At 48.2% G+C, this 27,716-nt stretch overlaps 1 protein-coding gene across 1 annotated transcript in view; it reads left to right on the top strand.

Moving 5' to 3' along the window:
• The window catches only part of PBX1 (PBX homeobox 1), a gene marked incomplete at its 5' end in the record, with an annotated part of 308,555 nt that overhangs the window by 207,586 nt on the left and 73,253 nt on the right, over nucleotides 1-27,716 (top strand). Inside the window, one exon of the mRNA XM_002914169.4 lies at nucleotides 26,075-26,319. Coding sequence (XP_002914215.2) covers nucleotides 26,075-26,319 — 245 coding nt within the window. The remainder of the gene's footprint in view (nucleotides 1-26,074; nucleotides 26,320-27,716) is intronic.

Below are 27,716 nucleotides of genomic sequence, written 5' to 3'. Positions count from 1 at the left end.
TCCCTCTGCCTGTCACTCCCCGTGCTTGTGCGCTCGCTCTCTGTCAAATAAATAAAATCTTAAAAAAAAAAAAAAAAGAATTTCAAGATGGTGACCTTAGAGCATTAATCCAAATGCAGGTCGTTCTGAGCAAGGGGCGCTGCATGACAGCACGGGCCTCTCATCCATGAGGCTGGCCGTGTCTGGAGGTTTGGCTTAGGATACAAAGGAATACCTTCTGCCCTAGAAGCTTATCAGGGCCTCCCTAAACAGGGAGTGGGAAGGAGGCATGTGCACGCGCAGGGGCTGGAAAGGAGCAGGGTTCAGGGTGCAGGATGGAGGTGGTTTCTTGCATCTGCCTGTTCGAGTAAATGTACCAGGAACATGTTAACTCTCTGTTGCATGAGGGAAGCTATCTCTTTATTAGTCATTGCTGAAGAATTCTGATTTGGAGCAAAGGAGGGAATGAATAAGTGAGAGGGAGCACACATCAGGGCTTCCGTGCTCACTGCCAGCTCAGAATTGGTTCAGTTTCAAGTTTGTAAGTTTATTATTGTAAGTGGAGATAAGGCCCATCGTTCTATAGAAGTCCCGGCACCTTCTACATGTATTTCTGGCACAAAAACAGATGGGATAGAAGCTTACACAAAAATCACATCTGCCACTCTGGACAATTAAACAAAACGTGAAATTGCAGCTAAAACCACAGGGTATTTAAATAGAACAAGATTTCGAATGAAGGACTCATGTTGTTGAACCAGAATGTGGTTTAACTCTGCATCTTCTGAAGGAGGGGGTATTTTTTTGGATTTTGTTTTTGTTTTTCCATATGGTTGGGTTTGGGTTTTTTTTTTCTTTTTTTTCTTTTTTTACATGAGTAGATGTGCCCACTTAACAAAGACAACTTTTCTCATTCTGGGGAAGGCTAAGCCAAAATTTTGTACTTTTTTGAATCCTTCTATCAAAAGGGACATGAAAAAAACCCCTAACGTTTATTTCACACCAGCCGTGTACTAGGGGCCCACCAAAGCCACAGACTGAAAGTACTGCCAACTTTATTTTACAGTTGAAAACACAAGCTCCAAGATGTCCCCCAAGGCCTTTCTGCCAGTAAGTGATGTAAACGGGACTCAAATTCTAAGTCCAAAGCCCACGTCCCCCCCACACACCAGATTACCCTTCCATCTCAATTCCAGCATGGGAAGCCAGAGACAGAGGAACAGAGCCTGCGAAGTCATCCAGCCTCTCGACCTTGTAGGAACTGTGCTATCAGGAGGGGCCCCTGCTGTTATTATTCTCTTGGTCCTTGTGGAGGTGGAATACTGCTTTGTAACTTTGCTTTTGCTCCCTGAAGTATTTCTGAAATGTGATTTGGATTTCTAGCTTGCATCTCCTTTCTACCTTGTAAAACCCCATGGCCCCTTGTAGAATGGTTACCGCCAGTACAGTTTGAGAAAAGCCTATCATCTCTTCCACAAAAGAAACTCCCCTTGCTTTGTACTGTCCTTGCCCACTCTACTCTGCCTCGCTGCCCCCAGACCCCAAATATTTGCCTATTTGTGTGAGATGAGGATGCTTTTCTGTGGAGTCTGTTCAAATTGATTTAAACTTCAGGCCCATCGGCGCTGTCTGTGTGTGTAGTTTGATTCCCTCACAAATAAATTGAATTTGCTGGCTCAAGGTTTTGAGGGGATCATGAAGAATCTCACAGAGGTTGAATGAGACTCTGGCCCCGAATCATGGATCTGCACCCTGGGTGCTTGTCATTTCCTGGCCCCTACAGAGCTTGGAAGAAGACACGTTCCCTTTGACGTCCGAAGCGGTGCCATCTGCTGACTCATGTCTGTAGGAAAGTATGAAGCAAGGGCATTAGACTCAGAAGACCCCTAGATAAAGTGGGGAAGGCGTGGGTCATAGTCTCTTCTCTGTCCCTCTTGTAATGGAGTCTCGGTGTCATTTATTAACAGAGCTAGTCTTCTCCTACAAGTCTGTCTGTAAGGATCAGATGAGGTGCGCTGTGTGTGCTGTGCAAATAAAAATAACATTGTTATAACCAGGAAGCTGGGGCAGTCTAGGGAACGTGTGCCAAATGTGGACCATAAACCAATTTTTACTCCTACATTTATGAGTAACTGTCCTATAGGTGAAGGGGTGCTGTATTACTGAAAGGGAGTTGGGTCTAGTTGCCGCCGTGATGCCCTACCTCCTTCAGTCTGTAGGAGTCAGCACCCATGTGCATCTCCACACACACTCTGTGCTCGCCTGCACCTGCTTGCCCCCCTACCTTTTCATGGCAGCTCACGACAAGGTGAGGGGCTCGAGAGCAGTACGCCCATCCCCTTGCACATACGCAGCCTGTCCTTGCTTCTCTGAGTACCAGGAGAGAAGCCCAGCAGTGTGCAGAGGGCTTGGGCTTGGAAGAACTGGACTTGGGTGATCTGTGTAACCCTGGGCTGAGTTGAGCCTCTCTGAGCCAATTTCCTGAAAGATGGGTATCTGTGATCTACTTCTGAAGATTTGTGTGGGGGTCAGGGGCGATAATGGGGATGAGGTAATATGAAAGTTCTTGGTAGAGCTCAAAGGGCTGTAGCAGAAAAGGAGTCCAAATCTCTGTTCAAAGACTGTCTCAGTGGCTCTGTCATTGTAGAAAATGGTTTTCCAGAAACATGTCTTAAACAGCAAGATCTTTAAAAATGACCCGATGAACCTCTGAGTGCCATCTTCCCTTTCTATAAAGAAAGGGGAGTGACTTGCCCATGGTCACCAAGTTGAAGGGCGGCAGACCAAGTCCATCAACGTCAGTGGAACACCAGCGATTTTCCCCCTGGAGCCACCTCTTGACCGTGAAATCCCCACAACCGCTCAGAGTCGCCTCCTGTGCTCCAGACACCTCTGCCTCGCAGTCTCGTGGACATTTCCCCCCCTTCGTGACCAAGGCAGGGTAGAGCCCTCCTCTTCCTTCTTCCTGCCATGCTTCATGGCCCAGATGTCTTGCAGACGATGCCTGTGGGCATTCCACATCTATGTGGCTCCACTGTTTCCCAGGGTCTTCTCCTGGACGGTCTGGTCAGGCGATTATCCTGTTTGCCCGTCTCTTTGCTGTAACCTCTGAAGCCTGTCACCATCTCTGCTAGTTGGCGCTGCCAGCTCGGAGAATCTCCTCAAGCAAAGTGCCTTTCTGAAGCCGAGCCCTGGTATCACGGTGTCTTTTGATGCCCTTGAATCTTTTACTTCAAAGTGCAACAAAGGTTCTGGTGTTCGTGACACAGGAGTGAGAGGTGTGCAGAGAAGGAGGCGAGGAGGTCTGTGACCTCTGAAAGAGGGACACCAGCCAGGACAAGCAGCATGTGCGCACGCGTTCATTCCGAAGACCGCTGTTCCTTTGTATTTGGCTGATCTTCCAGCAAAGCTAATTGCAAAGGAAGTACCTCTGGACGCTGTTGCCTTAAGATGCCAGCTTTCACAAGAGGGGCACGCTCTTCTCCCAGGATCCTGGAGGCCCTTCTCTCCACCCTCCCTGCCCCTCTGCCTTTTTTTCCCTGAAAACTTTGAGGATTGGCAATACTCCTTGACCAGCATCTTCAACCAAGGGACCGCCAGGGGATTTGAGTGTTTATTGCTTTTTTTCTCCGGGATTGGAACAGCTCCGACCAGCTACTATTTGAAAAACATAGAAGTATTTTTTTGGTTATTATCAAAAGGAGAATAGAGTTTTCTTGCAACTAAATGAGAACTTGATATCTTGCCCCAGGGGTGTGTGTGTGTGTGTGTGCGCGTTTGGGAGGAAGGGGTATCCAGCCTTCCATTCCCACCCCCATTTCTGGCTCCTGGTAGTCAAGCTGGTGTTCTGAACCACACCAAGGATGGCAGGTTGCCTTTCACCAAAGGCAGACGTTCAGTAATCAGATTTCTTGTCTACCTGCCTCTGTCTGTCCCCTTTGCCCCGAGGGTTCCCCTGTCGGTCAGTCTGTCTGTTGTCTGTACATGGCATTTGTTTGTCTTGACGATCACTACAGTCTTTCTGTCTTTTCTCTTAAACAGCTTTTTTAAAGCCCCCAGAGACCCTTAAAAAAAAAAAAAAAGGAATGCAAATGGAAATTGCACTGGAAGCAAAAATGAACATTGTTGTGAGTCATGGGATCCTGGCCACACAGGGACAAACTAGTTTTTATTTTGGGTAATATTTCTTCTTTGGCATTTATTACACCTCTGTTAAACACAGCTCATGTGACACAGTGTTACTCACAGGCAATCAGAGAAAAAGCTGCAAGTTGAGCCATCAGGAAGGCAGGGGGACTTATTGTTAATAGTGGCCATTAAAGCTGAAAGGAAAAATTACCCATCTGCCCCCGCCAGACCTGTCTGCCTGGGAGGAGCCCGGGCCTCCTGGCCTCAAGAGGAGCTGGGTGAACGTGAGGGAAGGGGAATGGAATGTAGAAACCCGAGATCCCGATCGGTGGTGGGGAAGGTAGAGCTGAATTCAAGTTTGGACCCTACCCCATGCGCAGAAGAAACCCCACCAATGCCAACACGCAGGCAGCACCCCTCCTCTGTTCTCACGAGCGCACCGGATCTCCCTTCCCCAAAGGTCTGCTCAGGATCCAGTTGAGTCCGGACTGGAAACTCGACGGAAAGATTTGTTCAGCAGCAATGCCTTTCCACCACAGGGTATAATTTAGAACAGATTTACTATGCCAAAAATCGTTGCCATTAGACCTTGGGGTTCAGCGATGCAATTTTTTTTTTATTTTAAAAAGTCTATATTTAAAAGAGCATATGGTTTGAAATCCTTTCAGACACTTTAAATCGTAGCCAAAGAGGCAACCCCATTTACCCACTCTAACAAGTCCCTCTACAAGTGTGTTTGTGTGATGGGGCTGTAAAGGTGTCAGGGGAATAAATTCGAGACGGCTTTGCAGAGAGTGTGTTGGTAAAACTTGTAAAAGGGCGTCGGAGTGGTGCCGTTGGTGGAACGTCGGACTCTTGGTTTCCACTCCTGTTGTGATCTTGGGGTCATGGGATCGAGCCCCACGTCAGGCTCCGGTCTCAGCACGGAGTCTGCTTGGGACGCTTTCTCCCTCTGCCCCTCTCTCCCTCTCCCCCCTCTTTCTCTCAAATAAATAAATAAACCTTAAAAAAACAAACCTTCCAGCAGGTCTGGAAGGGAAAGGCATAGGCCCCTTTTGCAGCTAGTGCCAACTCCTTGGGGTGCAGAGTGACCGTTGCTATCAGGAGCACATAGCAGTTTGGAGAATTGTAACAGAAACTGGACTTGTGGCTTGGAGGATGGCTCCTCTCCCCTCCCCCTGCACACCCTACACCTCAGGAGGGCAGTATCACAGCCCTGCATGCTTTTTTGGGGGTGGAGATATTAGAATGAGGTTTGAAAGGCGAGTTGGATGGCCCCAGCGATGACCTCTGGGGCTGGCCGGAAGTCTGAGCAGAGCTGGCAGGACTTAGCATTTAGGCAACCCCTGAGTGCACACCTGGCTTGAGGTCAGTGTGGGCCTGTCTGAGGGGGAGGGGCCTGCTGAGTCAGACCCGAGAGAGGTGCTTTGTGCTCCGAGTGTTTGATTTTCCAGATACGACCACGCCCAATGCTGGACTCCAGCCCTCAACTGTTCCTTGGCAATCAAAGCCAGTGTCAGGTCAGATCAGCTTAACTCATCACCGAGGGAATTCTTGGTAGAGCTCGGCTCCTTCTTACATTTGGTCACTTTGTCCCACTGAGAGTGGTGGTGCTCACCCTCTCTGTGTTGATGGCACATTTTGAATACTAGATTATTTTGGCTGCCCTTTAGCATGAACTTTAAGCTCCCTCTGCAAGGATCTTCAGCGCCATGTCACTCATTGACTAGAACTCTTCCTTCCTTGATCCAACTCTTGGGGACAGTCAGCACACAGTTCTCTTGATATTACCCCATCTCTTGCCTTCTGCTCTTGGCAGTTGGATTGCACCGTGATAAACAGAATGGGGTGGCCCACTCGGCTCCACATTCTGCTGACAGACACTGCTAACAGTGTATCTTAGGCGTATCGCAACTCTACTGTGGTCTATTCAGTTGTTATAGATGATGAATTCATGGATTGTTGAAGAGTCTGACCTTTATCTCCACGGTCTCTGTTGTAGGGGTCCACTCAGTGATCAAGTGTGGAGAGTGTGTTGGGGGGTATATGGCTTAGGGGATAGGATGGGGCTGGTAGGGCACATCATTTGCTGAACCCGTGGATTATCTCTAGAGGGGAGTCATGTCACCTTGAGACACCTGCTGAGCGTTCTGGAAAGAATTAGGTGTTGGAAAGGCATGGAGAAGCAGGTCTGGGAAGGAATTAGCTGAGGTGAGAGTCAACTGAGGAGAAGCAAGTGTGGCAGGGCCCTGGGGAACCACGGGCAGTGAGCAGCAAATTTGCAGTGTCAGCACAACGGATCTGCCTCCAGAACTGGGTCTAGGACTCCGGGAAGCCAGCAAGGCCCTTTCCCCCACAGTCCCACGTTAAGGGCCGCCAGTTCCCTAAAGTGTTGTATCCATTTTGGATTCTTTGATCTTTAAGAACTATGAACAGCAGAGAGAGAGAGAGGTGTCAAAAGATGAGGAATTTCCATTTCATTTTATTCTTTAGAGGAGAAGGCTAATGGGTTGTTGACTTGCCTTATGTACGGGGCTTCTGTGCAGAGCATGTCCAGCAAAGTCCGTCGTGGAGAAACAGCAGACCAAGAGAAAATAAACGAAATATGCTTTCCTTTTCAAGCAAGGTCCTTTGGGAAGCTTCGAAAATTTCAGAAGGAATGGTGCCTGCTCTCACAGAACTGATTCAGTGAAGACCTCTTCAATACATCTTCATATCATCAAATGCTGGCTCTCCGGTATGATGAGAAGTCTCCATTGGGGAGATAGAAAAGGCAGCTCCTATCTGGTTTGGGTTGGTTTGGCATCCTTAAGGTGAGGATAGAATTCTTACATGTATTTGCTTGGATTTCCGAGCAGTCACTGTGGTAAGAGGCCGTGGGCTCTGTGCCACAGACGCTGGTGAAGTTACGTCTGCGGCCAACCGAGGGAGGGGTTTACCCTGAGTTGTTATGATTTAGGGGCTGTTACATTTTTAACGGACCTGAAAAATCTGCTCAGAGACAGCCACTTGGAGACTTTCTGAAGGCTGGACGTGGTAGAAGAGGGACGTGGGCATCAGTTAGGATCTCATGTTTCTTCCAGAAGACTGGCTTTTCCCCATTCTCAGTTGCTATCTCCCAGTGTAATTACCATCGCAAGCATTTCCTGTTTGTCCCCTGTAGGTACACCACATTGCGCCAATAACCCGCGGCCCAGCAGGAATATACAGTGTCCTGTGCCAGTGTCGATCAGGGCTTGATTACACTTCACGGCTGTAATTCAAGCCTGCTAATCCTCCTTTGCGTTAGGAAAAGAGGCCTGTTCTATTAGATAAGCTGATTACCGTCTGGTGTGTGCTTCATGCCTAGCAAGAGTTGTTTATATGTGGAATTATTGCTGGTTGGAGTCTGTGCTTTCCTGCCCTGAGTACGCCGGCTTCGGGGTCAGGGGTATCAGGCTTCACCTCAGATCTGGGAGGGGTGAGAAATGGAGTCTTGATTACAGCTGCTTTGCTCCCCACCTCTGTGCCACCGGCACACTGTTTACTTTTCTGCTCTGTGAACGGAAGGAGCCAGATAAGATTTGAAGAGTCTGAGACTTTTGCCCCCAGGCCTCTGTCGGAGATCATGGAGTGAGAGGTCACTGCCCCAGACTCTGCCTGTCCCCCGTCGCTTTGTAGGACCTGCTTGGTGGTGTGTTGTCTGGAGGGGCTGAGGGAGGGAGCAAGATGGCGAGCGAAGTTGAGTGTGTGGTGAAGTCAACAGCCACAGACCCAAGAGTGCCCGACCACAAGGCGAGATGGCTACAGAGAGCATTTGAAGGCTTTCTCGCATCCAGAGATGTTTTCTTCGAAGCCACAAAAGCCTTGAAACCACCTTTGTCTCTCCCTCCCGGCCCATCGCTGCTCGGCCTTGCAGCTTGAGGCTTGGGCGCAGCCTACGAAGCCCGGGCTCTTCACGGGGAGGAAGTGCGTTTGTTAGGACTGTCTGCCAAGTGGAGTTGGCGTGACCGATGCTGGCTGTGCTCTCGGGAACCCCCCCCCCCAACCAAAGCAGTTCTCCAGGGAAAGGGCGGGGGTCCGTCCTGTCCCCAGATGCAGAGCAGAGCTCGTGCTCAATGATGGCTCCGAAGTGTTTCAGTTCTGCCGGTGGTTGCTGAGTCAGTGGCGTGAGGAGGAAGTACTACAGCGCGGTCACAGGTGGACGTGTGCACCTGGCCCTTGGCCTCGTCAGCCTCTGCGCTGGCAGCTGTAGGCACCTGCTTGTGCATGATTTGAATATGCAGTGGCCTGCACTGGAGTGAGGAAGTTAGGATGCACATCGGCATGCTTTGTGGTGAAAAGATCCCAAGCAGAGGCGTTCTGGTGAGTTAACTTCCAGCACGCTACTCTGCATTCACGATCCTCTCGTCTGCCTTTCTCCATGGAACCATCGATCCCTCTCAGGCAGGCCTTTTGTCTTTTATTTCTGTGTCCCCAGTACCTGTACTGCTTGGCATGTGGTAAGCGCGCAAGGAGTGATGTTTTTAACTTAACAAATGAAGGACACCTGACCTGGGTGGTGCTGTTGGTGGAGTCCCTGACTCTTGGTTTCAGCTCGGGTGGTGATGTCAGGGTTGTGGCATTGAGCCCCGCCTGTCCAATTAGGACTCTCTCTCCCTCTCCCTCTGCCCCCGCCCCCCGCCCCATGCTCTCACGTACTCTTTTTCTCTCAAATAAATACTTTTAAAAAAAAATGAATGGATGAATAAACTGGTTAATATATTTCAGTCAAAAGGGACCTACCCAAGAACGAATGCAAGTCCAAATCATTTCGCACAGCTCCCTGCACATGCGTTCCCTCTCGTGTACCTTTCCTTCTTTTTTGCTCTTTAAGGAGACTCTAAATCCCCAGGGCCATGGGGATTCCTTAGATGTAAAGGGCACAGTGAGCTGCAGGCAGGACAGAACACTGCAGAGCCAAGTCGCATGTTAGGAAGGACACTGTGACATGAGATGTAGACAGAAGGGCTGCTGCATTATGTCCTCACTGCTGGGTATCTGGTCTGTGTGATGCTTCTCGATCTGCAGACATCTCGACACTTATTTTATCTCCCTCTTTTCTTCTGCCTTTGCCTCCGTCACCTTCCTCTTTTAGTCCTCTTCCCCCCTCACCCCCCACACTCCTTCCCTTCCCTTTTCTAGGGAAATCCTTATCTCCAGTAGACCAGCATATTCTCCAAATAGATGAGTTGTACCCCCAGCAAGATTTCTTTTTTCTTCTGAACTTGAATTAATTTGTACTTCTAGGAAAGATACAAAGAACCATACAGAGGGTGTGGCAACAAAAACAGAGCTCTGAAAAGTAACTGAAAAGCTTTAAGCCTAATTTAAGCAATGAAAATTCTCTTCAATGTGCGTTGATTAATTTTCTTTAAGAGATTATAAATGTATGCGTTTAGTATACCCATCATTGTATGTATGGCTTTGGTTTCTAAGTCACAGCTGAAACTTCAGACTGGATATCTACTCTAGATCTATGGTTGTGTGTTTGTGTGTTCTGTGTGTGTGGGTGGGTATGACATAGAGTATGTGTGCTGTCTTCAGAAGATGGAAGTACACAGGATCGAGCCCCATGTCGGGCTCCCTGCTCATCGAGGAGTCTGCTTCTCCCTGTCCATCTGCTGCTCCCCCTGCTTGTGCTCTCTCTCTCTCTGTCAAATAAACAAATAAAATCTTAAAAAAAAAAAAAAAGAAGTTAGAGGTACAAGCCTTTTTTACTTCTACACATGAGCTGAGTAAATGCTTGACTCTCAAAAGAGTAGTTGTCCAGGAAAACTACATTTTGAAATTCACCTTAGCATCTTTGAAATAATCTCAGATGTTTTGAGAGTCAGGAAGTAAATGGTGGTGTTGCATCCCAGAGACCCAGACCACGGGGCCAAACCTGAGCACTTTCCTCATAGGACATAAGCAGGGACCAAACTATTGTGTTTTCAGAGTCTAGGGTCCTACCAAACACAGAACAGCACTAGTAGCAACAAGGCAGAGAGAAATTAGGAAAACCTCTGCTTTTCATTCCGTTCGTAATTTTTACATCCATGTCACCGGGAGGCTGGATTACTCACCGATTTCCTATGTGTTCCTGGCATCCTGAGTTTTAAGACCAGCAGTATTGTGTGAATGTTTGCCTAAACTGGAGATTTCTAGGTCTTTAACCAGAGTTGTTTTCCTGGGATCCTCTCTCCAAGAGGAAACATAAATACATAAACCTAGTTTGTATTGGTTTATGAAATCTTAAAATTAGCGAGTTTTTGTCCTAATGTTGTTCCATCATCACCTGTTGAAAATAATGTTTGAAGATGAGGACAATAGGCTGAGATGGGTCCAGACCTCTTTACTTTCTCTAGGAAAAGGAAATATACATGATACATACATTATGCAGCTTGATAGGGGTATCTGGCACCTCTTTCTCTGGAGGACTTCAGATTATCTTTCTTCTTACCTGTCTGAGCCCATGTGCCATTATTATAGTAAATGGAGGCAGCGAGGGGACCCAGAACTGTGGTTTGGAAATTGGGAACAGAGCCTGGAATTGGAGGCATCTCCGACCATGTGATGTCAAAACTTAAAACCAAGGTCTTGCACCAGCAACCCGGTGCCATTCTTTCCCAAACAGAGCAACAGTGCAGCTGCTGGGATCTCACCTCCACATCTTCGGTCCCAAGAAGTGAAAATAGGTCAAGCTTTTTAAAAAAGTGTTTGCACAACTGCAATTGTGATGGTTTGGTGTGTAAACAGTTCCGTGACTTGACGGTTTACTTTAAGACAGAACAGGGTAGAGGGTGTTGGAGCTGAGAAAGCTCCATGTGTTGTTCGGAGTTTTCCTTGGTTTGGCCTAGCTCAGGAGAGCAGAGACATTACATGCAGGGGAAAAAAGGCAGCACGAACATTCGTGTTGGTGTCCAACCTGTGAAAATTGCCGGCCACTAATTCCGGCCCTGACAACGCAGTTCAGCCCTGGGAGCGTGTCAGGGCGTGGGCCCTTGCTTGCTAGTAGCTTTGCTGTGATGGAGGAGAAAACCCTAAGTCAACTATATAACCCCTTGTGTGGCCAGGAGCCCATCTGACTCCCCTGTGCCTCTGTTCCCTCATCTGAATAAAAGGTTTCATGATACCCCAGAATATGCATATGAGAATAAAGGCAGCTGAGCCCATTTTTGATAAACTACTGTGTAAAGTTTAATTCCCACATAAGAAAAGATCGGCTTCCTCCGTTCTCCCATACCCTTTGTCCACATATCTACCCATCATCACTTTGTGTTGTTAACCAACGCTTCTCTTTCCTCCATGATTCTACAGACTTATTTCTGAGTGAGCCTCCCCAGTGGAAATACAGGACTTAGCAGAGAGTAGGTACTCAAGTGTATGTTTGTTGAATGAAGAGCGGATGAGCTGGGGTCCTTGTCCGAATGGCAGTGTTGGTGAAATTGTGCGGGCCAGTAACACTTTGTGCAGGCTGAGAGGTTTTTATTTTAACGGAGCTGTAAGGCTGTCACTAAACATAAGTGGACATGACCAGTTTGGCAGAGTCAAGCAGAGTACCGCTGGAAAGCAGGCCGCACCGAAAGAGAAAAGCAAATTTGGCTGCTAAGATTACCATGTGTCTGGTACCCCAGAGGATGTGAACCCCCCACAAAGACCTCTGCTGAAGTGGGGTCTGTAGGGCCCTTGCTGCACGCTCAGCCCTCTGGGCCTCAGTGGCCTCCTTGACTTAGACACGGCTTGCTAGGGGCTCTCCCCTGAGGCCAGCTGTGGCCCAGGGAAGTGCCATCAGTCAGGCCCCGACAAGGGCCATGCTGATGTCCAGCAGCTGGAAAAGGTGGGGAGCTTCTGCACCGGGTAAGCTTGAGAGCAGCTCTTTTGTGGGTCAGAGAGATGTCGGCTCACTCAGTGGAGGAGAAAACAAGACACCTCTTCAGATAAATATAGTAAGAAGCACAGTAAATAAGGCCCAGCCTCAGGGAGGCAGATCTTTAAAGGAAAATTAAGATAGCCTGTCATCTGTCTCTCTGTCAACCGTTGATGTATTTAGCTTGCGCCTTGCGGTGCTAAATGCTTTTTGATGATGATGGTCATGATGGCCAGTGTACCTCCCCACCGTGAGAGACACCCCCTGTGTAAGAGCTCTTGGGGCCCGGGGGGGTCCATTTCAAGCGCACTGAGAGATGGGATGGGCCAGAGGACCCTTCTCTCTTGTCCCCGACTTCCGGATTTTATCGGAATGGAAAAGCAAGTGAAGACAACAACAAAATGCTCGTGTGAAACTCGGAGCCTAATCGCTCCCATCTGCTCCAGGGCTGCTTCCCTCGCTGCCTGCCAGGATGTTTGCCGCAGACGCTAAGTAGCACATTATTTTCGATAAGTTGCAATCATTTACTTGAAATCTACTTCTCCCTTAAAATGTCCCCCTGGAAACTGGAATCGGCATCTGAGAAGCCCTGTTCAGGATGGAATTTGAATGCTTGCGCTCAAGTTCACAAAAAGTGAAGCCCATTTGTCCACCAGGTGTTTATGTATTCAGGGTTCAGCGGCTTGGACCCTGTTGGGAGGAGAGGAAGAGGCGCCATGGAGATCAGATCAGGCTGGGAGATCAGAGCCACCGTATCTCGTTCCCCGAGGACAGGCACACGTGCGGAGAGGGCAGAAGTAGGAAATGGTGGCTCGGTGGACTCCTCCCCAAAGCAGAAATGTCACGCCTCCCTTAAGACTTTAAGCCAAGACCTTTCTTGGTCCCTGGGAGATGTTTCTCTCTTACCCAGTGACTGGGCTAGTGAAGGCATGTTTCGCAATCTGGAACTCATCATCTCAAGCACCCTCCCCCTTCCGCCACCCCCCAATCCCCGCGGGGCATTTCTTACTCAGCACCTCTTGCCCAGGAGGAGAATTGAGACACAGCATCCAGTCTGCCATCTGATCTTCCCTGTCACTCAAGCCTTCGTGCTTCCAGAGGCTACTTGGAAAGTTTCAAGAAACAGCAAACCCTCCCGCTTCTCATGCAGCCTGTTTGCCTGTGGATTCTGCAGCTCCGCGTGTCTGAGGACGGCACGGATGACTCATTAGCAGCAAGGCATGTGCTTGGGGTGGTTTTTGTAACGAGCAGTGATGGATCATCTGTATACTTTCCCTGAAGGACCCTGCCTGACCTTGTATGCATTTGTGAGATGGCTGTCTGGGGTCACAGGTGTTGTCTGTGGTCATGGAAAAAGGAAAGCTAATTGGCATGTGTTTTGAAATGGACCTGGGGCTCCCATAAATAGACCCGGTGTCCTTCAGCTGCGGTATTTCTGCTACCAATGAAGTGAGCGGAGGTGATGTCTTCTCTAAGGAGCCTGCTTTAGGATTTCCCTTTCCCTTCTCCCGTGTCCCTGTTCTGGTCCTCTGGAACTGACAGATTCAGCAGGCTGGTTAGAAGGCAAACATTATTTTACTGTCACGTAAGGAAATGTCCCAGTACACGCTGCTGTATACAGGCGGGAAGTTACGGCAGCTGAAAGGAATTTGTTAGACTTCAGTCTCACGTAATGGTCCTGCTCCCAAATTTGCCTCCAGGTTTACCGTTTAATCAGCCTTAGCTTTCCTCTGGTCAAGACAGAATGCTGCCTTCACCCTCTTCCTCACGGAGGCAGCAGAATGTCCTCGGCTGGCCACCCACCCCGTCTTCCCCAGTCTAGGCTGCAGGCCCCCAACACCATGACTCGGAGGCACCTCCTTCCCCCTGCTCCTTCGCCCCAGACTTCTGAATTGTCTCCGACCTCTGCTTATTAGCCAGGGCAGTTCTCAGAGAGGCCGTCTAATGATCAGCCCTCTTTCTATCTGTTCTAAACCTTCTGCTTTTGCAGGAAGAAATTCTCCCCGGTATCTACTCAGGTTTTTATGTGACTTGCTTCTAGTTCTTAAATCTGCTGCTTTATAATTACCTCTGTAATACACAACCACCATGAAATCACTCTGCTTTGCAGAGTTGTTCCTCCTCCTTCTCCTCTTCCTCCCATTCCTCTTCCTCCTCCTCCTTAATAGCTTGGATTGGCTAGGCTGCCAAAAACAAACAAAAACTCCAAAACCCCAAAATAACTAACTTAAACAAAATACAAAATTATTTCTCCTTGTTTTTGTGTAGTCCAAAGGTGACCATCCAGGCTAGTCTCTAGAGTGTGATAACTTCTATCTGGTTTCTCTTCCTAGTGTGGCTTCCATTCTCTATCCAATTCATGGCCCAAAGTGGCTGCTAGAGCTCCAGCCATTACTTTCATGTTCTAGCTAACAGAAGGAACAGAGAGACGAATGAGAAAGAGATTTCTTCTTTTTAAGGACATTTCTAGAAGTTTTATATCCTACCTCAACTCATTTATCACTAGAATTTTGTCACCTAAGACATGACCACGTCTAGCTGCAAGGGAAGCTGGAAAGTGTCTTTCCTTTTGGGGGAGCAGGGAAGAGGCAGAGGGAGATGGAGATGGAGAAAATCCCAAGCCGACTCTGTACTGAGCACGGAGCCTGACCCGGGGTTCAATCTCATGACCCTAAGATCACAACCTGAGCCCAAACCAAGAGTCGGATGCTTAACCAACTGAGCTACCCAGGCACCCCTCTTTTTTAAAAAATTTATTTATTTATTTTAGAGAGAAAGAATGAGTAGGGAGAGGGGCAGAGAGAGAAAAAGTAGAAAGAATCCCAAGCGGATTCCCCACTGAGCATGGAGCCCAATGCAGGGCTCTATTCCACGGCCCTTGAGATCATGACCTGAGCCAAAATCAAGAGTTGGACACCCAGCCAACTGAGTCACCCAGGCGCCCCTGTTGTACCTTGTTTCTTGAGTCCAGACCCTGTGTCTACCCTGCTGGAATCTGCTGTTTGTCACCCGTGATGTTGTGTCCTGGTTGTTCTTGGGGCACACACCTCTGTTGTTGGTGTCTATCTGGGAGAGGTGGGGGCTGACCCCAGCAGGGCAAGGGCATACTGTTAGTACTAGTCTTCTGTGATTGGTGGAGTTGGAAATAATCACGGAGCGGGTTAAGACTGAATAATCATTATCTTGTGTAAAGGCCCCTTAAGGTCAGTAGCACATTGTGTTAGGAACCCGGCCTTTGAATTATTCTGTGGTTCTCCAAAACTGGGAAGGATTCTGTGTGAGAACAGAATGTCCTTCATTTCAAACTAAATTCTGATAAAATTGTTTGGAAGGTTGGAGAAAAAAAAAATAGTTCTGCCATGATTGAGTTTGTAAATACAGGCAAGAAAATCCTACTTGTCACCAGGAACCAAAAAAGCATTTGTGGTCCTAAGACAGTGAAATGATGTCAAGATGGTAAGACCACACATGATAGAAACGTGGCAACATCCGGTTATTTTAACGTTTTGAATGTGGGGTTTCAAAGGATGCCCCAGCAGAGAAGGATGATAGTGAGTTCTGAATCCCACCCAAAATTTGAAACTGAAACGTGCTTGCTCAAACCTTGATTATGAATAGAGTCTTTACTCTCTTTGGTTATATGTTTTTTAATGGCAATTGGAAGCAGTTATCTGAAAGATGACTTACAGGCTAGCTTGTCGGACACACGCTGAGACAGCATCAGAGCTAAGTAGTTCCCAGAAGGGTGTTTCTGCCTCTAGAAGGACTGAGCCTTCCCGAGCAAGCTCTGCCAGGTCAGGCAGACTTGATGCTTCCCGACTTAGGAGGACTGAAGTCAGGAGCTTTGTGTGGCGGGGACACTTCAGGCTTTAGAGGAAGCTGGATTCTTAATGTGCTTGGGAGAAGAACAGTAATAAAGCAACATGAAGAGGGGGAATGAGGACAGACGTTTGGAATTTATTCTGTTGGCTGAGGATCAATGTCTTGGCCTGTGATGGTGTGAGTATGAGCCCGCCTGGAAATCCCGGACAGTGAGATAGAGAGCACGGATGTGTGTATATCTCTACACGCATTGACTTATCCTGGTTCCTTCTGGGTTGCTGATTCCTGAGATATGGAAGCCAAACTCTCAATTGCAAATCTGTCGTGCTTTCTTATTCTTCCCAAAGGGACCTTTTCCAATGGGATTGATTTAGGTTTTAACCCACAGTTGAAGACCTACCAGTTACTAAACACAGACATGTGCTTTTATAAAAATGACCTCATTTCATCTTTAACAAGGATTATGGTCGGTTAGTATTATTATAGACTGTTGGGTGATAAGGACACTGAGCTTTAGGGAGGCCGGGTCCCCAGGGGGGAGTCCGTACCTAGGTTTGTACCAGCGTTCTTCCTTTGTATCATGCTGTGGAGCTCAGGGAAGAGAGCCCTGGGCCCACCCTCACACATTCTGGGGATATGAAAATACGATGGGCAAGGAAATCTGTTGTGTATTAGCACTTGCAACGGAGCAGAGAATGTGTTTGGGACTTCTCATCTTAAGGCAGGAGAATATTGAGACATTTCTCTCACTTTTCTCAGTGGTCCCCTCTTTTAGAAACTACCGTTGTAGAGAGAAGCTTGCACCTCCCAGGAACGCACTGCAGGCTACCACCTGTGGCTTCCTGCTTTTCCTGCTTTCTCTGTACAGCTTGGGAGGAAACCCAGTTCTCGAGTCATGGGCGGCCACGTGTGGTGCAGGCCTCGCAGCCTGGGCTGCCCTCAAGAGTGTGCCCTCTTCCGTCACACCGCTAGGCACGGCCGCCTGAGGCCGAAGCCAGGGTGAGGTCACACCCTCCTCCCGGCTTCGGCAGCAACTCCGGAGGCAAAGGGGTTCCCCGAGCAGCCGTCCAGGCTTGAGCTATTAAGGCCCAGAGCCCCTCGCCCAGGCAGCCGGCACCCATCCAGAAAGGCAGGAGCTTGCTGCCCAGCACATGAGCGTCCTTTCTGCCAGCTGGCCCAGGGAGGCGCCGCGTGCCAGGCAGGGGACGTGTGAATGGGATCGGTGCCCGAGCGTCGCCTGAGAAGGAGAGAACGCATGTGACCGGAGCCGCCGAAGCCTAGCCCAGAGAGAGAGATGACAAGAAAGGCGTGATATGTTTCTCTAAAGAAAACCCGAAAACATAAACCAAAAAACAAACAAACTTTAAAATCATCTCAAGAGTGTCATAGAATTTTATTTTCACCCCCGCCCAAAAACCTCACACAAGGCCCTGCACATTTGGTGGCTGTTGGCTGCATGCAAAGAGAATGAGGGCGTCTCATTTTCTTTCGAAGCCCAGCTCCATGCCGGCCACCATGGGAGATGCTCGGTATTTGTGTGACGATGCCCTTGTGGAATCTCTGAATCTTGCTGTTGAGTGACTGACGTCCTTACGTCCCCTGACTTGGCCTCCGTGCCTCACAACCCAGAAGGAAAGGTTAAAGGCCCCCAGGACATCTTATTTTCTTAGCTCAATCCCTGGCGGCCCTTAGAGACACCCCAGATTTGGGATCCCACCTTCGTAACGGAAGGGCTCAGCTGAAGGGCTGAGTCGCGGGTGGCATGGGGTCCCAGTGTGGCTTCCAGCATCTGAAGATTTCAGGAGTTGGGCTTCTCATCTGACCGGCCGGCCCCAGGCCGACCGCAGCGTCAGGTGTCAGCACCAGGGCGTAGAGGGTCTGCACCCCCCCGACCTGCGGCCCTTCTGGTCTGGAACATTCAGCGCATTGAATTGTTCATCGTTTCCATTTGTTTGACGGACAAACTCTTAAAGACACACAAAAATAATCTTTTCCGGAGCGCCTCGGTGGCTCAGTCAGTGACGTGTGTGCCTTGAGCTCAGGTCGTGATCCTGGGGTCCTAGGATCGAGTCCCACATCGGGCTCCCTGCTCAGCGGGGAGCCTGCTTCTCCCTCTTTCTCTGTCCCTCCTCCCACTTGTTCTCTCTCTCTTTCTTTCTCGAATAAATAAATAAAATCTGTTTTTAAAAAAAGCTTTTCCATGACACCAACGAAGGGTTAAGAATTAGGAGTGAAGAGCGCCAGGATGCACTGGTCTGAGCCTCAAGCCACTTGCGCAAGACTGCGGTCCCCCTGTTGGTGTCAAAGAAAGATTATGTCGTAGTCGTTTCTCAGCACAAGCTGAGGAGTTCCTGGTTTGCGGGTGTGATTGGGCTTGTGAGAAACAGAAAGAACCTGGAGGAAGGGGAAGAGGGGGTATGTTGATTGAGACTTTTTGGTGGCCAGCCACCTACCCTAGCAACTTTCTCCATCCACTGCAGGCCTCGAGGCAGTTGGCATCATGTGTGAGAAGAGACCAGAGGTGTATAATCCATGGGCTTCATGAAGCCAGAGCCCATGCCTGGCTCATCTTGGAAATCTCAGCACCACCTCGTTCCTGGCGCCTTACAGGTGCTTGGTCTGAGCTTCCCTCAGAGGGCTCCTTTGTGGTCAGCATCCTGTGTGTGGCCCCTTTCCTGGGGACTGCTGTCCGGCCCTCCAAGAAATCCTCCCAGGCAGCGGTCATGTGCCAAGCTCTCCGCAGCACCCAGAGCCTTCACTGTGGAGAACGTTGTCTTTCTGGGGACACCTCCAGGCAATGCGTCCTGCAGGCCCTGGCTTGAAATGACAGCATAGATTTGCCTGTTTGGAATTGTCAGACTTGAAAAGGCAGGTTTTTGAAGTGGGTGTGACAGAGGTGGCAGAGGAGAAGGCCTTCTGTCCAGCAGCACGCTGGCCGCGGTCCAGCCGGTCTGCTGACCTATAGGGGAAAGGGACCCACTGCCTCCCTAAGGGCGTGTGAGGCAGAGAGCTCTGGGTCACACCAGCCCCCATCTTTCCCTCCTTCACTCTTTTTACATATTAAGAAATGCTTGAATAGGCGCTTAGTGCCAGAGGCTCCGGGAGGCCATATGGGGGATCCTCAGAGGCTGGGCAGGTCCTCACTGCCTTTCAGGAGCTCACAGCCTTGCTGGCAAGCTGGCAGGTGTGACCTGAGGTGTTCTGAGATGCCCCATGGCCATGGTGTGGACAACACTGGAGCTGGTGCCTTGGAGGTGAGGGAGTTCATTTTGGGCTGTTATTAGGTTGGGTTTCATGGAGGAGAGTGTTGAGCTGAGATTTGAAATAGGATAGGACTGTGGTAAGTGGATTTCTGTGGCCGAGAGGGAAGAGGGCGCTCTGTCACATGGCCCAGTGGCTCTAACTGTTACGGTGCCATTGGCAGAAAGAGGTCATTGAAGAGGATCAGATTTGGAGGAATTTAAAAAAATTACGAAGTCAGTGAGAAGACCTTCCTTCCTTCCCTACCTCGTCTCTTTTCTTCTTCTCGTCATCTGTGCATCGAAAGACATTGTGTGTGTGTGTGTGTGCGTGCAAACCCCAAATTGATGTCGCATCCGTTTAGCCACCTTTGTGAAAGAGTCAGAATCCTAATGTTGTCAAGAATAAAGTGTCTAAGACCTAGATTCTAGTCTTGGCTGTGTCCCGTTTGCTTGGATTTGGGGCACGTTACTTAGTTGTTACCTTGCCATTGTCATCTTGAATCATCTGTCATGAGGTTTGGCCTTCATGTCTCATAAGGTGACACAGTTCAGTGCATGCAAGTACATCATGAACACACGAAAGGGGTGACCATGATATTTTCAGGAGATAAGCAATTGCCTGTATTTCTAGAAAGGCAAGCACAACTTGTTTGCATCCCACACTTCTCTCCAAGGTCCTGACCCACCGGGAGATGGAAGACCAGTCTTGGGGTGAGGCCAGGAGAGTTCCTCTCTCCTGCCTGTCCTCCTGGTCATGGGGAGTGAAGACTAGCCCGTGGACAGGGGAGCATCCTGTGTGGGGGTTCAGTCTCCTGCCTTCCAGTCACACAAAGGCATTGGCCGGAGAGTGTGAGGGCATCCCCCTGGGGAGATCACCTCATGCTGGCTCTCAAACCACCTTCTGTCTCTATCCTCTCTCTCTCTCTCCCCCATGTCTCTATCTCTATTAATACTTCTGTCCCTCAGCCCACTTTTGGGTCCCTGGATGCTGTCCAAGTCTGAAGACACCCTCTCCGTAGACCTGCCCTCCTCCCCTGCCACCTGCCCCACAGTGGAAGGTGCATCTACAAGGGCATCTTGCCCAAGGCTAACCTGGGGACTGGAAACGGCCGGACCCTCCCTGCAGCACCCGTCCTTGGTGAAGAAAGAGTGCCCTCTAGTGGGCCTTGGCTGGAGCTGCTTGGGAACCCTGTCGCTCCGGCAAGGACAAAACAACCAGCCCACAGCCCTCCTGCCAAGGATCTTGAATATGCCTTTGGGTTTGGTTTGTTTTTCTCCTTCTCTGAAGAAAAAGAAAGAAAGAACAGCAGGAGACCAGTTGTGAGAGCAGCTCCGACAGGGCTGTGACAGTCTCCTTATCTTGGGAGTTTTACCAAAGAATTAACCCCCCCCACCTCCCCAGCCCTGGCAGGAGGGGAGATGTGACATCAAATGCTTTTCAAAGGGCTGTGACAGTTTCCACATAAATCACTCACCTGCCTTGACTGGCCTCATGCATGAGGCGGTAGATCTGTGAGGACACTCCTTTGACAGTCGTTACCAAAAGGGGTCACTACCTCGTTGGGCCACCCCTCTGGATGGCGAGCCCACTGCCGTTGATTACATTTTCTGGGAGCAGACACGTCCAGACCCGACTCCGGACTGCTAAAACCCTGTGTACACGGGCACAAACAGGACTGGGCCCTTTAAAGCCTGGTTCGGTGAAAGCCGCTGGACTGGGGAGCCAGGGGGGAGGGGAGAGCGCAGGGCGCCCGTCAGGGAAGCAGAAACCTGATCATATGTGATGGCTGCTGGATTAGGTAACAGCTCCGCTTTTTGAAATTGGATCTTGGAGGATGAGTGGTAACATCTCTGGTGTCCCGGCGAAAGGTTCGTTTGAGTCTTGCACACGGCGCCGCAGAGATAAAAAGGAGCTTTTAAATAATCATTTTGTCTCCTACACACCGAAGTGCTGGCTTCGAGCAATAAATGGGCAGCATCAGTTCTGCTTAGACATATCACCCTTTTCATTTATTTATTTAATGTTGGAGGGTTGTTGTTTTTTTTTAACCGACTCGCCAAACAGTTTCCATATCTGTGAATCCCAACACCTGTTTTTATAATGGTTCACACGGATTCTCCCTCTGGGTGGAAATACAGTGCAGACAGTTTATTGGCCCATCCATGCCTCTTCCAAGTACACAGATACAGCCCAAGACCCATTGGAACCAGAATCTTCTATGTGAAGTAGTAGGTGAAGATGTTCTCGTGTTTATACTGTGTTGTTCCTGTATATAGACACATGCTATATTTACACATACTATATATGTACACATGCTATATATATATACACACACCCTATCTATACACCCGTTCTATATATACATTGTATGTGTGCATACATACATGTTATATATACACATACTATATATGTACACATGCGCTATATATATATACACACACCCTATCTATACACCTGTTCTATATATACATTGTATGTGTGCATACATACATGTTATATATACACATACTATATATGTACACATGCTATATATATATACACACACCCTATCTATACACCCGTTCTATATATACATTGTATGTGTGTATACATACACGTTATATATACACATACTATATATGTACACATGCTATATATATATATACACACATCCTATCTATACACCCGTTCTATATATACATTGTATGTGTGTATACATACACGTTATATATACACATATATGTATACATGCTATATACATATACACCCTATCTATACACCCGTTCTATATATACATTATGTGTGTGTATACATGCACGTTATATATACACATACAATATATGTACACATGCTATATATGTACACATTATGTATGTATATATACATTATATATACGTTATATATATACACTATATACACATACTATATATGTACACATGCTATATATATACACACACAACCTATCTATACACATGTTCTATATATACATTGTATGTGTGTATACATACACGTTATATATACACATACTACATATACACATTATGTATGTATATACATGCATTATATATACAGTGTATATATACACACACTATATATACACATACTGTATATGTACACATGATATATATGTCTGTGTATATTATATATAGCTGGGGATTCTGACACTCTGAATTTTTTTATTTTTATAATGATTTCAGTATAATTTAAAGAGTGTAATCTGAAGAGGACTGCTTCTCCCCCACTCCGCATCTTTACATTCTTTTATTTTCATCGGATCTCTGGTTTGGGACCTATTTCTGTGTCCTGAGCTCTGGGTATAAATGCAAACGATGTATACATTAAGGTGCATTGTAGTCTATCATACCAGTTTCTTACTGGCCACATTTGGAAACCAATTTTATTAAACCTTATTAAATTCAAATTTCTTTTTAAAGAGTAGTTGTTTACAGGATTCATAAAATGAGATATAAAAGCTAAGTGAAATGCTAACACTCGCACTATTTTTTTTTTCTCCTCGGCTAAATGTATCCTTTATACATTTATAAATGTGTAAAGGCAGGGGACAAAAAGAGTCCGTATAGGTGAGTGCTTTGCGCTGTGTGACCATCCTGAAGTTTTCTCGGTGGTGAGGGGCCTGCAGCGTAACCTTTCAGTATCCTTTGCTAGTCTTAGCCATTTTCTTTCTTATTTTATTTTGAACCAGTTAGATTTCACACCCAGTGAAATGTTAATTAGGTAGGTGTGCAGAGCTCATGTGGGTAGTCTGTGTATCCCACTGACTGTTTTAAAGAAAAGGTAGACTCGGGGCGCCTGGGTGGCACAGCGGTTAAGCGTCTGCCTTCGGCTCAGGGCGTGATCCCGGCGTTATGGGATCGAGCCCCACATCAGGCTCCTCTGCTGTGAGCCTGCTTCTTCCTCTCCCACTCCCCCTGCTCGTGTTCCCTCTCTCACTGGCTGTCTCTATCTCTGTCAAGTAAATAAATAAAAATCTTAAAAAAAAAAAAAAAGAAAAAAAGAAAAGGTAGAGTGGAGGTGTAGGTGAGGCTGTGCGGGTCTGGAAGGGGGAAGCTATTCTCGGAAGTAAATATCGGTGGTAGTAACCTGCCCGTGGTTATGTGCGTGGCGCCTGGAGAGAACTGGGACCAGCACTGCAGCCTGTGGATGCCCATCTCTGCTTCTCCTACTTCTCTCATGATGCATGGAACTTTGCCGGAGGAATAAGTTGATGGAGTGAGCGAGGTGGTCCTGGGCACACGGGCTGAGGACCTTGCCATCATCTCAGGTGGACAGGTTGTAGGCTGGCAAGTCCTGATCTTTAGGATGACATTGGTCTCTTTCTCTTTGCTGCCTTTGTTGAGACCAGAAATGAATATAAGCTCTTTCACGTGCACGAAGGATTGGTTATAGAAGGACCAGGAGGACCCGCTTGGAGGCATTACCACTGTCGGCATGGGGGGCTGCTCTCCTAGAGTCCCCGGCCTCTTCTGGAGGATAGGCCGCACAAGATTGAGTAGAGTGGATTGGAGAATAGGATTTCACACCATTTATTTAATGACCAAACTAAAGTGGAACAATTACATTTGTTTATTAAGAATAGCCCTGAGGTGGATCTTTTAAATGACCCACACGTTTTTGTTGATAAAGTAATTAAAATTCACTAAATAAAATTCACTAGACAGACACCCACAGACCCCACACACGAATGCCACCACCCATAGAGGTGAGGAAAAAGCAGCTTCTGGGCTCCATCACTAGATGCTTGGGTGGTCCCATTCTTTTCTGCACCTTTAGGGACTGGAAAGGTCTCTAATTCAGGAAGTGGGTAAAGCACTGAATTATTTTCATAAGGAAACCTCTGTGAGTTGAGATAGGTTCTTTAGAGGACTTTGGAGGTTTGGGTAAATGAATTCAAGGCACAGAATAACATGACTGAATGTTATTCAAAGACCAGTCCATGGGCCAATGTCCCAGTTCATCTCCTGGGCCTACAAAAGAAGGATTTCACTGGAAAGACGTCCACAGCACAAACCTCCACAAGGCCATCACTGATACAGGGATTTTACTTTTGTGCAGCAGAATATTCCGGACTCGGGTGTGAAGGGAGAGGAGCCTGAGTCCAGAGGTGTTGGGTGTCTGTGTGCAGGTGTGGGTTTCCTTCTTTCCTCCCCAGGTAGCCACCTTTCCCACATCCACTGTGCCCCCCTCTTGTTGCTTTTCTCCCCGGTGCCTTTTATCTCCGCTCCTTGCCACCACCACTCCTGGGCCACGTAGCTCAGCAGGCCACTTGACGGCCTCCTGTTCCACCAAAGCCGTGTTGCAGGGACCCCCCCAGCACAGGAACTGGGATTTCCTTCTGAACAACGCTCAAGGTTGGTTCTTGTCGTGCCTGATGGAAGCCAGGAGCATGCGGCGATGCTGACATTTTACAGGATGGGACTCCCCAAACATCTCTGCGTGCCTCATGTTGAGCTCATAGCCACCTTCCCGGTCACGCCCCCGCGGGGCTGTCTTGCTAGGGCTCAGGAGACAGCTGGAATGGACACCACCTCCTGGGGCTCCCCAGATGTACCCCACCTGGAAACAGCCCTTGATTCTCTGATTGTTCCAGGGCTCGTGTAACCATCAGGCCACAAAGTGCCTGCTGCCCGCATCCCCAGAGTGCAGACGGACTTGGCTCCTTCTCTTCTGCCCGGATCACTTCCCTCCTTTCCCACCTTACCCCAAACTTTTTTCAATTNGGGCTCGTGTAACCATCAGGCCACAAAGTGCCTGCTGCCCGCATCCCCAGAGTGCAGACGGACTTGGCTCCTCTTCTGCCCGGATCACTTCCCTCCTTTCCCACCTTACCCCAAACTTTTTTCAATATTTTTTTCTTTTAATTGGAAATTCTTCTCATGTTCCCTCTCAACAAAGACTTGGCTGCTGACAGCTAAACTGGGTTTAGATGAGTGATTTATTTTATGGCAGGTTGTATGACGGTAGTAAAAAGAGACTGCCTAGCTCTTTTGCTGATTTACTAAAACACTTGATCTCTTTCAGTCCCAGCTCCCCTCCCCCCACCCAAATGGCCGTGGTGTTTTAATAAAAAGCAGCCATTTCATTGATCTGAGCCTTCTCCACCCTACCTGGCTTCTCTGAATACCAGAAACAGCTTGTCCAATGGGCCCCCCTCCCTGGTTTCCAACAGGACAGTTGTCACCTGGAATGAAGAGATCTTAGTGTCCAGAGAGAAACATTCCTACTTGATGCCCAGTCTGTCTTCCTGCTGTTTTATTTGCTTATGTTATTTTATTTTTTCTTGAAGAATAATTGACATATAATATATCTTCTTGCTAGTTTAAACTTCTGTACCCTCCCTGCTGGTCTAGGGGAAAGGTCTCAAGATTCCAGTCCAAAACGACAGGATTTGCATGGCTTAGGTTATTTTGAAATTGAAAATTTAGGCCGATCAAATAGTACAAAGTCAACAAGTGTAAAACCACAAACTCACNAAACTCACAGAAATCTAAAATTAGAAACGAAGAAGGAAGTGTCTTTCCCCGAATTAAAAATTTGGCAGTTGGGGGATGAACGTGAAAATTCTATTCTGCTATAATTAATTTTTTGTAGTTCTGAAATTTCTTGTGGTAACATCTACATAACAAGGGTTATCATTTTCCCCATTTTCCAGTGCCCAGGGCACAGTTCAGCGACATTAAATGGACTTGCTTTTGTGCAGATATCACCACAATCTCTCTTGTCTATAGGAAACTCTGGCCCCAAGAAACACTGACTCCCAGCCCCTGCTCCCCTCTACTTTCTACCTCCATGAATTGGACTCTTCTGAGTTGCTCTCATAAGTGGAGCATCATTCGTTTCTGGAACAAAGCAAGCCTCTCCTTGCATTCTCTCCCCCTCCCGGTCCCCCTGGCCCAGCCCTTCGCCCCTTCTGCACCTGCCACATTGCAAGCATTTGGTAATTTGCTGTGCCAGTGGCACAACATTGCTTTTCGTTTTCTTCATTTGCTCGCATGGGTTCCCATTAACCCTCCCCTCTGCTGTGTCCCCCTGCAGTCTTGAGTATCCGGGGAGCCCAGGAGGAGGAGCCGACAGACCCCCAGCTGATGCGACTGGACAACATGCTGCTGGCCGAGGGGGTGGCGGGCCCCGAGAAGGGTGGCGGCTCGGCAGCAGCGGCGGCAGCAGCGGCGGCTTCAGGGGGCGCGGGCTCCGACAACTCAGTGGAGCACTCCGACTACAGAGCCAAGCTGTCCCAGATCAGACAGATCTACCACACGGAGCTGGAGAAGTACGAGCAGGTAACCGTGGCCTTGGGGGCGTTGGGCACCCGGGCCCTTTAGGAAGGAGGGTGTAGAGCCAATGGGCCCCAAGGGCCAGCCTCTGCGTTTGCACCGAGCCCCTGTCCAGACTAGAGGCCACCGAGTCCTTAGTCTCCCCGATTAAAAACCCAGGCACATTGGCCCTAAAGGCATTTTAAAAACTTAAGTTGTAAGTGATGATCTCAGGAAGCATTAATAGTCAATATAAGAAATGTTCAAGCTGGGGCTCTAGAACATTTGCCATGGCCTGTAGCCTGGGTCTCATGGGGTCATTAGCAGAGTCAAGCCACCTGACCTGCGGGGAGGTCGGTGGACTTCTCCGGCCTTCTTTTGCTCCTTATTTGTGGAAGATTCCTCATCTTCCAGGTATTCACGGAATCCTACGGGAAAGGGTACTAAAACTTGGCCTTTAAAATCCCTTGCTCTACCCAGACTCACCTCAAGTGAGAGTCAAACGTGTTTGTTTGATACATGATACGGAATGCTATACTCACCTCTGTCTGTAAGAAGAGTAGAGAAGGGCTCAGGGGACCTCTGTAGTCAACAAAGTTGGATTCCAATCCTGATACTCCACTGATGGTGTCTGGGACCCAGTGGTCCACGTAGTCTACCCAAAAGCTGGTCGTGTATGGTCAAGAGCTTCGAGTCAGGGGTGCCTGGGTGGCACAGCGGTTGGGCGTCTGCCTTCGGCTCAGGGCGTGATCCCGGCGTTACGGGATCGAGCCCCACATCAGGCTCCTCCGCTATGAGCCTGCTTCTTCCTCTCTCACTCCCCCTGCTTGTGTTCCCTCTCTCTCTGGCTGTCTCTCTCTCTGTCGAATAAATAAATAAAATCTTTAAAAAAAAAAAAAAGAGCTTCGAGTCAAGGGTAGCACAGGACCATAAAAGCCGCATGAAGGAGAGCATGCGAAAGGCTTTAACTGACAAAGCAGTATATAAATATAAGGTACTCTAATTACAACAGAGCTGCGCTCTCCAAGAAACCCTCTCCCCTCCACACACACGCACACGCACAAGACTTTCCATATCAGTTCTGCTTCCTTGGGTCCATATGAGCAATACTACTTTAATAGAAGTCCCTTCTATCAGCCTTTCTTCCGTTAGTAGGTGACAGATGTGTTTGTTGTCACCTTTTTGGTTGCAACATTATCCTGAAGTTCTATAGTTAGCTTACTTTCCTTGAATCCTTAGCTTTCTGGTTTACTTTTCTTTTTTAAGAGTCACAAAAGAAGAGGGAGAGAAAGCAAAGGCAGAAGACCCTTCCCAGTCCACGTACGACTCTCTAGGTAGAAGGCAAATGCAAACTTAATAGAAAATTTAAATTTTAAAATAGAAATGGGCATTTTAAAATTTAAAGTGAAGAAAGTTTCATTATT

The sequence above is a fragment of the Ailuropoda melanoleuca genome, chromosome 8 (assembly GCF_002007445.2).
Source record: "Ailuropoda melanoleuca isolate Jingjing chromosome 8, ASM200744v2, whole genome shotgun sequence".
In the NCBI taxonomy this organism is placed as follows: Eukaryota; Metazoa; Chordata; class Mammalia; order Carnivora; family Ursidae; genus Ailuropoda; species Ailuropoda melanoleuca.
This window is presented reverse-complemented; position numbering and strand designations above follow the sequence as displayed.